Below are 10,425 nucleotides of genomic sequence, written 5' to 3'. Positions count from 1 at the left end.
CTGACTATGACTAGTAAAACTACCATATAACATAACAAAAAAAAAAAAAAAAGAAGTGCATAGTTGTTCCAAACCTGACAAGTTTCAAATGTTAATATTTATACCATCATCTTTAGGCTGGCAATATTAGGCTACAGTTGCACAAAGATGTAAATGTTGTTTGGACATAATAAATGACAAAAATGTTGGAAAAGTCATTGTGAACCAATTTGTAAAGATAATTTGTCATCTCTCCTTGCTAAAATGAAAATCCTCAGAGTGTCATTTTGTAACAAGCCAAACATGTTATTTGGCTGTGAATGAACCCTGTTATTTTCAGGTTGGATTCCCTGGGCTGACGAGGTAGGCAGTCTATTAAAAAAAAAGTTATGTTTCAAAACAAAGATGTTTTGTAAAATATTAATATGAAATGTTTCAACTTACCCAAGCATTTTCCCTGGTTTATTTTAGTCCCACATTATAATATGTAGTTGATAGACTTTTTTTCTGGCTGAATAGACTCTTTTTTCAAAATTTTCCCAGCTGTCTTTAGGACACAAAACTTATTAATAAAGTGTGTTTTCAGTTTGACTTGCTCCTGTGATACAAAAGTTGTTACAGATCTATAATTTTTACAGCTCACCCTCAGCACAGTTTAGAACAGTTTAAAAAAAGGCACTTTCAATAAAAGGCAAAAGGAAGGAAGTTTAAAAATGCAAGCCCACAACAAATGGAATTGGTGGTTTTGTGCTAGATCCCATGCATGGTCTTCGGATTGTTTTAAGATGGTCTCAGTTGTTTCAGACTTCTGACTCACTTCTACTCAGTTTGTACAGGCAGAACTAAACAAATAAGAACAAATTAGAGGTTTTTTTAATAGGCATATGACCTAAACTGTTACATTGAGTAACACAGCAAAGTTTTCATTATCTATTGGAAGTAAAATATTTTCAAATACTTTCTCTTTTTAATTTAAGAATGGTATTTTATTATGAGAAGTAACTCAACAGGAAAAACAAGATCCAAGGTGTTTTATTTTGAAAGCTTCAAATGGAAGTGTTAAGGTTTTATATATTGTCTCAGTACAAACCAATTAAAACTGACATAAATCAACAGGGAATTTTGATGTGCCCAAATTACACCCTTTGCTTTAAAAAAAAAATTATGTGAAAAGTCTTACGCCACTTCCTCCTAAGTTGCTCATTCCCATCACATATGATTCATTCACAGCCCAAGAGAGCCCAGGATGTGGATGCAAATCATGGGGCTAGTTGTGTGCACACACTTGTCCCTCTTTGCGTTTCCAGCCTCTGTGGCTGCTCTTTGGGACACTTGAAATACAGAGTTGACCCAGGGATCCAATACCAGCTTCCAGTTGTGTCCTAGATTCTCTTTTTTATGCAGGGCTGGTTGCACCTTGTGTTCCACAGAGCAGAATTGTGGGAACAGAAGTTTATACTCCCTTCTTACAGCCTGTAGGTGTGTTGGCTGTGTTGTATAACTGTAGCACTGTGGCGACAAAAAATTATTTTCCTTTATGTCATATATTATAATAAGTTAGGCTAAAAATCACACTATTAAAAAAAAATCTAACAAGTATTTTAGGCAAAGAGTGTTCTACAGATGACCTTAATTTATGGAACAAAATGCAAGTAAAAATTTCCCACACAACGTCTTTGCTTATATAGACCACTTCTTGGGAATGGAAAAATCCCAGCAAACCACTGCACCAGCTGGGGTGGTTTCTGTAGTGCAGAACAGCCAGTGTTTGAAAAAGCTATGTCCCTTCCGGGTCCTAGAGCATGAAAAACTCCTCTGAGAAGATAAGGGCAGTTGGACAGGCAATCAGCACATTTTCTGCCTTCTCCTTTGCATCGCTGTCTGCAAGGCCTGCATAATCATCTGAGAGTTGTTGAGGATGTTGTACTCGCTGAGATTCAGCAGCTTGCGGTAGTTCTCATCAGTATATCTGACCGAGAACATGCAGTAGGGGGAACAGGAGCTGGTCAAATCAAGCTGGCCCTCCTCCATCTCTGAGCAACAGCGCTTGACACCTGGAGAGAAAGAGTTGTTGTTGCTGTGACATGATGCTTATCTTAATCAGTGTCAAACTGTCCATAAAGTGTCAAAGAGCAGTACTTTTCTCCTGAAGAAAATTCATAGGGTTTAAATGCAAACAATGCAGGTCACATATTGCCACCCTAGTCAAGAGAACATTGTGAGTCTGAAGTGAGGAGAGCATAAGGGAGAAGTGAGGGATGGCACCACAGTGTTCATCTACAGCTTACACAGAAACATCTGTCTCATTAAAGCCATGGATCAGGCAAGGATGTCAGCCTGAAAGGGCACTCCAAAAGCCCCTGTCCATGCACTGCAGCTGGGTTTTCTATGAACCTCAGTTGAGGAAGATTAATTGCTAGAAAGAGAATAGAATTTAAGTGAGAAAGGAGCAATAGAAACATGTGGAAAACAAGTTCCTGCAATGCTGAATAAGGTCCAGGGCACCTGCCACCAGGATCCATCTCTGCCTTTCTGATTTTTGTGTCACAAAAATTCCACAACAGCAGCATTTTGGGCTTAACCTCCCGGCTACCAAGGAGCAGAGCAAATGCACCCTAGTAACCTGCAGTAAAGAAGAGAAGTACAAAACATATGACCTGGCAGAAAAGGAGTAGAAGGCCCTGAACACAGCACAGTCAGTAAAATGATCCCTGGACTGATCTTAACATTACTGGAGTTCAGCATGAAAGCCAGGTTCTTTCTCCCCCGCCACTCATATGTGACACTATGGTTCCTCAAGTGTAGAATTAAAACCTGAACAATAGACAATATATGCAGTGGGAAATAATCTGAGACAGCTATACCTTTCACAGGAAAAAAGCTTTTGCAATTAGGTAGGACTACTTCAAGTAAGAAATGGGAGAGAGGTGAAGGTAGACACCATCCAGAAGACACAGGCTGTGTTGGTTCTCTTAAGGCCACAACAAAGACATGAGTGAATATAATAGCTTTGGCAGGGATGGGGAAAATAAGTTTAATTACCTAAAGTGCTCCCCCATGAATCCAGTGAGCAAAGACAGCCAGCAGCAAAGAAGTCTCTGTCTGAGTCAGGGAAGCAGTGGTGTCTTTTGTTTAATGCTTTGCCACTACTTGTAACTTACCAGGTGCTTTGTACTCTTGGAAGGTATCATTCACGAGGGGAAGAAAAATCACAATCGGACATCCCGGCAAATCTGAATCTTGGAAGATGTAGCACTCCTTCAGATTTTTCTTATCTTCATCAGTCAAAGAAATTGTTGGGAATGGGATTTTCTGCTCTGAGTAGTATTTAGATGCCTTATCTAGAGACTGGAGGATCAGAAAAATGGTCAGCACTGGAAATCAACTTCATTTTCCAAAGGCCCGAAATTGTCATCTACTATTAAGGTTTAGTGACTCAGATCCATAGGACGAGTCCTGTCTTATCAAGGGTTACTCTATATATAATTACCACACATAGTGACCACATTACTAATCACAAGCTGTAAACACAATTTCAGAATTAAAGAATTCACCCAGCACACTGCTTTCCTTTAAAAAAAATGAAGTAATTTGCAGAAGTTTAGGGTAAAGCATTAGTTTTAGCAAATGAAAGAGCCTGTGTTAATACATTGTATTGAATTAACTAGAGAAGGAAATCCCAGCAAGAAAATATTTATGGTATAATATGTGCTTGGAAGCCAGGAGATAAGAAAGTTAAGTTTGAATGTGCAATTATATCGCTGCCTGTGCAGTCATTATGGCACAGTGTTAATGGAGATTAATATTTTACTGAGAAAATCTGAAGTATTAGGCTATGCTATATCTTTTCCCTGAAATGTTTAATAAAATATCATGTACTAATATGCACTGTATTGCTTACTTTGCAGCATCTAATAGCAAACACTATCAAGCAGAAAAAGGTTTCTACTAAAGTACTTAAAATTGTAGCAGCCTTTTTTTGTAAGTTTTATCTAGGCAATGAATGAGGCTGAAATAAAACTTAATTGCATCCAACATATAGATTATTAGCAGTAGCACAGCTGTTCTCACTCTCAAAATTAAATTCTACTTAGGAAGGCCAAAGTGCTTAACACTGAGTTTTCAACTAACCTCAGTTTCTGACATAAAAAGATCCAAACTTCTTTTTTTGCCAGCTCTTATAGAAGCTAATTAGCTTTATCTCCACAAAATGGGTTTTCTGCAGGAAGATGCTCATCACTCATATTTTACTGATAGCGTCTTATTTGTCAGCCCAGAAATGATCTGCTGCTAATATTCAATTAACTCTTTTTAAATTCTAACTTAAGTCAGAAGAAATGACTTCCTCATTTTTATGAATATTCCTGTACACGGTCTGGAAGCCTGCTTGATTCAGCATAAACCAGAAGAGGCTCCTCCCATTATTCTGGAAAAGACCATGCTGACGCCCCCTTGAATAATTCAACATGTTCATAAACCATCAAGAAAGAGTCCAGGAATGGCAGGAAGAAACAGGAACAGTATTAATCACTACAGTGAAAAACATGGGGGAATGCAGATGTTATAAAGTGAACAGCTGATAAAACCAGCAGTTCTGGATGCTACAGGCTGAGCATTTACAAGTAAAACACTACACATGGTAACAAGAACATCCTCACCGATGAATGTGATCCAGTAGTATAACTTAGATAGATGATGACATCCACTTCCCTCTGTGGCCTTAAAAGTGGTGCACTGCTGGTATTGATGAAAAATCCAGCATCTATCATGCCCAACTGATCAGGATTTTGCATCAGCTGGTTGGGACGTGAGTCTAACACAGTGTCTAAAAAGAAAATATTTTTTGAATAAGAATAGGTCTGTGGGTATTTTGACTAGAAAAAGAAGTGTAAGGTGCAACTGACCATTCCAGAGGCCTGGCCTTTAATTGCCACACTACTAAATCATCAAACAGGCATGAGAAGGACTGCAAAACACCTAAGTTCCTATTCTGAAACACCTGTGTTGAGTTTCCAGGCAATATACTGCATTGTTATGGCACACCTATTAGTGCCAATAAGCTATGTCTAATAATTAACCTAAATCTGCCTTGCTTCATTTCAGTCATTGTTTCATCTTCTATCTGTCACTGTTTTGGAGAACAATGTATTTTCAATCCTTTATATGAAAGCCCCATTCCTTTCCAGTTTTCTCTTATAGGCAAAATTTTCTTGGATATTTCAGTTGCATCTGACATTAGAGGTATGATCTTGCCAAATTAAGCTTTCTCCCATGTTCACTCTGCTCTCTGCCACTTTAAATTTGGTTCTGTCAGCTTTAAGTCTACCCTCTCAGTCTGGACTGCAGAGGTCTCAGCTGAAGGAAACGAATACAAATACTAAGTCTTCAATACCTGGCAACACTGAGGTCTTAGTGTCTTCTCTGTATTCAGAAAATAAATGTTCTCTTGGTAGGATTTTTATCCCCTGCCAAGTCTGATAGGCTTCTTTCCTAAATTCCCCACCCCAAAACTCCCTGAAAGGATGCCAGTTAAATATTAGTCACCATCACCTTTCCACCGACAGAAGTGCTCGTTCTCCATGTAGTTGTTATGCAGCTGGTAGCCCTTCAGGAAATTGTGGTGCTGGGCAACGGAGAAGCGGTCGGTCAGTGCTCCCCGAAGGGCGCTGGACAGGGGGCCAGGGGGGGTGTACATGCGAGTCCTCAGCTCGTGGGGTCTTGTGGGCAACACCGGGTCTTCATCTAGAGGAGAGGAGAAAAACGGGTGAACTGCTTGGTGCCTTATGTTCCTTTCTGGCTGCCCTGGTGCAAAGGAGTTCTCAGGAGCTCTTCTGGGATGATTCACTTAACACACAAAAACTCTTCTGAGGGAACTGAATGGCTACTGGACAAAGCTCTGCTGATAGTCTTAAGCTTTGGCCTGAAGACAGTTCATCAGAAGCAATCTTTAGTCATGGAAAAAGGACACCTTAAGGGAATTAAGCAATTCAGAAAATGTTCTGTCAGAACTTAAATATCCTTATAGGAAGGTAACATGAAACAGAAGCAAGCATGGAGAAAATGGGGCTGATGAATATGCTGCTGCTCAGTCAGATGGGCAGCAACAGCAACCACCGTGTCCATTGCAACAGTGACAGCTGCTACCCAATAATCACTCATGGTTACATGAGCACATGCTTAATCAGCAGAGTGAGAGCACCCCAGGAAAACCTGGGGCATACATTCATATTCAGAAACTATGGGTAGTTTAGGGGGTGGGTAGATGGCATATGGGTGAAAAGCAGAAATATGGCACAAGGTGTGGTTTCTAGAAATGACAGTGTGCTTTGCCAGCTGACAGCGAAGCAGGAGAGACTTGGTGGTTTCCACAATTGCACATTGTATTTCTGTATTTTTCAGGACGTCTGTAATAATAGTTACTATCATATCAAGTGATTTAGCAATAAAATCACAGTTTCTGTATTGCTTCAGAAAATACCCTCTGGGCCTCATTTATCTTTGTGTCAGTATGAATACAATGCAGTAATTACTGTACTGAGTAATAAAATAAAAACCCAGGAAACATTGATCAAGCAGTTGATAGGTTTATTCTCCTCATAGGCAGTAAAAAGTACCATATTCTCTGCTGTTGGTTCTTGGTTCTGTATGGCTAAGTGAGAACTATAATGCCGGAACGCTTCCTGAGAAATGTCTGACCTCTCTAAAACTTCCTCTGAAGGAACCAGTAGAGCTTTAGTAAATGTTGTAATTACAGCAGCTTTTCCCTGATTACGCACTTCCTCTTACTCTATTCAGTGTGAGAAGTCACTATCTCTTAGTAAGATCCTATAATGCCAGCTTCAGCAAAGTTGACAAGATGATGCCAAAAGTCACATAGAAAAATAAATGACCATAAATGAAAGGCTTAGTAATTTCTCACCGACTTCATCTATTCTGTCTTGTGTCCATCTCTTCCAGAAGTCCTCTGAACTGTGGGACAGTCCCCATATTTGTAAAAGGTTCACAGAAAATATACTGCTCCACATACCTGTAAAAACAATTAGTGAACAGAAGGATATATTTTAACAAGAAAATGCCCTTTTCCTTCTATGTTGACCTCCTGGCTTAATTTTTTAATGTACTTAATGCAAATATTTATAAACTTCCATGCTGTTAAATTCCTCTTAACTCTCTATGTCATTGATTCAGGTTATGCTACTACCAACTTTGTGCCTAACCTACTACCTGGCTCTGCCACATGGTAAAGAGAGCAAAGAATGTGAAACAAGTAAAGGAGAAAAAAAAACCACACTTGCTCAAGAGTCAAAATAAAGAATTCAGGTAACATATACACCACAAACACATCTTTTCCATCCACATCTTCCTTTCTCCAGCTTGTCTTTTTCTGCACTTACTCTGATCAGTAACTCTTTCAAACACCTTGAATCGTTTCACAAGGGGATGAACTGGTTTTTCAGATGCTTGTTTTTAAGACAAGATCTCACATCACAGCTTGTAAAGGCTCACACATGCAGTGGGCTCCAGCTCCACTGTGCACTCTTTTCTCCATCCAGGATTACCCCTCTCTGCCTCATCACAGGGGCGCTAGTGGCTTTGTTGACAAAACAGAGTGCCACTATATCACCAGTCATTGTAAATTTAAATCTATCACAATTGGACTTAGGTTGGAATGCATTCAGAGAGGAATCATAAGAATAACCAAAAAAAGTGGGAGCTCTTACTTACAATGAAAGAATTAAGGATCTTCATCTATTCCATCTCTAAGATACAGACAACTCATCTACCAAGACAGTGACAAGAAACTGAAAATATATGCGCGGTTTTTTACTGTATACTTTTGGATAAACTACCACTCCCATTTCCCAGCAGGCAGTGTTCAGTATGTTAGGACAGAACTATCTAGCCACTGGTTAAGAGCATTACACCCCTCCAAAGTGCCTCTGTGCCAGGACAACACTATACATCACCTTGAAGGTAGCAGATGCGGGATTCAGGGAGCTTTTTTAACATGCGGCCCATGAAGAACTCGCTTCCAAAATGCTCCGTGCGAACAAACGCGCCATACTTCAGCAGTCCCACCTCGTAGGGAGTGAACTCCACCCACTCTGCAATACAGCCACAACGGGACACTTAGAGGGCTCCCAGATAGGTGTAGGGAGAGAGGAAACTTGGGCATACATTGGTCTGAGTTATGTTTAATATGTTGCCTTTGCAAAGCCTCACTCTTAAACGCAGATCTCCAGGGAGGCGTCTGAGCTTGGGCATGGTGGTGATGAGGAGGCAGGAGCAGTTGTGCTGGTCATGGTGGTGCTGCTGGTGGCACAAGTGGCACACTGGGGGCATGGCAAGGCTCCAGGCCTTGCACACCCCATGTGCACACACCAGTCCAGGGTTTTCCAGCATCTATGTAGTTTTGCTCTGCCCTTCCATATGCCATGTCCAGGTGACCAGTACTTCACCAACACAGTTAATTTATCTTCCCTAAATAATTGTTTATGTACAAAGATGGGTACTCAGCTCCTCAGAAATTGTTTTTTCTGTAAGAGACCAATTATACTCTCTCTGTGTGGTACTAATAGAAACAGAACTTGTCTTTGACCTTCTTGGATATCCTCTCCAAGTGAAGTGCACTTGTCTGATATAACTGCAGCACAAGTGAAAACTGGGACAGAAATGTCATGGACTGTAATTTTGTTTTCATTTCAAAAATGGTTCATTTTCTTGCCTCAACAATAAAAAATTTGATCTGAATTTTTCTCTTCCCCTTCTCCTCCTTCTAATCCTCCATAGGAAAGAAACACAAACAAACAAAACAATGAGAAAAGCAACAGATTCAGATGGGAGCCTTCCCAAACTCTACCATAACTATGTGGCCATTCTTTATACTGAAACAATAACTGGTCATTGAGAAAAAGTAATTATTGGATAATTCCAATATTTCTCAAAATGGCCTTTCTGGCAGAATTTCTACTATGTATGTTGAGACAGGGAAATGCTGCTCCCCCAAAACCTTGTATTAAAATTGTAAGGTATGGAAGCAATGGTTATTTCTCCAAAAAGCAACTAACACATCAGGATTGTTTTCTCCAAGTGTTACCAAGAAGAGAAGAGTGATGACAGGAATTCAGCTGCCAATTTTAGCCTCAGAAGGTCCGAAAAGACATCCTTACCTTTGAAATCATTGGTGCTGTAACTGTCCCGGACACAGACTGACACATAGATGGGCAATGGGTTCTGGCCATCACACAGTGCTTCTTGCTGATCTGAAAGCTTGTGGGGGTCTTTCTAGTTTTGAAGAAAAAGTGTTACATGAGAGGAGATGGAAGGACACATGGTGAATTCATTGGCCCTGGCATGGGAGGAGCCAGGCAACTCCACCCCCAGCACGCAGGACACGCCCTGGCAACTCCACCACACGGAGCACTCACTGCACGTACCCCCACCAACCATCACAGACCAGGCTCCCAGGCTCCAGCCTGGCTTTGTGCATGGATTCACAAAAAGATAAGGAGGGAGACAACTATTTCTGCACACATCTATGATTGGGCGAACCAAAACCACTACAATCTGCTCTTTTGTTAACACAGAGAATTCCCCTCTGCTTCAAGGTACATTTTCTGAAATGATGGACTAGTTTCCCTCTAGGGAAAAACACATGGTTATTTAAGATATGGAATAGACATCATACCCCATCATTTAGTAAGTACTCAATCATGAGACCCCAAAGATCTATAAATGATGTCCTGTATCCCTCTTCTTTCCGCTGGCAAAGCTGCTTGTTGTAGTACTTCATGCGATCCATAGAGAAACAGCCCATCTTGCATTTTGTTGCTTGTTTTTGGGCTTCACCAATATGTGAGTCCAGGTCCTTCTGTGACCAGTAGGCATCTCTGTATAAGTTGGCCATGGTCCTGGAGAAAGACAATACAGACAGCAAAAGTTAAAAGGAGCAAAAAAACCCTGGAAATTTCGTGTTTTCAGAACAGAGATTTACATTTAGGGATTCCCATCTGCTCACACATACTCTGGTTTAGCTGTTCCATCCAGCAGAACAAACACTTCCAAGTTTCTATGACTATTTTTAAAAATGGCCCTGAAGAATGAGGTGGGGTTTTTATGTTCTTAACCTTTTTTTTTTTTTTAAGCAGAACTGGCAGAAGCTTAAGGGATAAAACTGCCAGGTATGAACATAGATATATTTGTGAATCACAAATTAGGCAGAAAATGATATATTATGAGATAAGAAATTTTCTTTGTTTTTCAGAACCTTAAATTCATCATATTAGCTGCTGCCTCTTGCCTTGATTCACTTATTGCTAATCTTATGATATCACTATGCTTTATTTTAACATCAACCTCTATTTTACCAACCTCCTCTGCATGGGACAATCAGACATTAGGCAGCTGTAGGTCCTGTGAGCAGGGAATAACACTGCCCAGGGAAAG

At 40.2% G+C, this 10,425-nt stretch overlaps 1 protein-coding gene across 1 annotated transcript in view; it reads right to left on the bottom strand.

The window, feature by feature from the left end:
- Positions 1 to 10,425, bottom strand: part of LOC128789680 (uncharacterized) — a 52,766-nt gene that overhangs the window by 19,253 nt on the left and 23,088 nt on the right. The window contains 8 exon segments of the mRNA XM_053945849.1: positions 1,823 to 2,033; positions 3,141 to 3,327; positions 4,638 to 4,804; positions 5,530 to 5,721; positions 6,899 to 7,006; positions 7,947 to 8,084; positions 9,150 to 9,264; positions 9,668 to 9,890. Coding sequence (XP_053801824.1) covers positions 1,823 to 2,033; positions 3,141 to 3,327; positions 4,638 to 4,804; positions 5,530 to 5,721; positions 6,899 to 7,006; positions 7,947 to 8,084; positions 9,150 to 9,264; positions 9,668 to 9,890 — 1,341 coding nt within the window.

The sequence above is a fragment of the Vidua chalybeata genome, chromosome 6 (assembly GCF_026979565.1).
Source record: "Vidua chalybeata isolate OUT-0048 chromosome 6, bVidCha1 merged haplotype, whole genome shotgun sequence".
NCBI lineage: Eukaryota > Metazoa > Chordata > Aves > Passeriformes > Viduidae > Vidua > Vidua chalybeata.
Note: the sequence above shows the minus strand (reverse complement) of the source record. Positions and strands in the feature narration are given on the sequence as shown.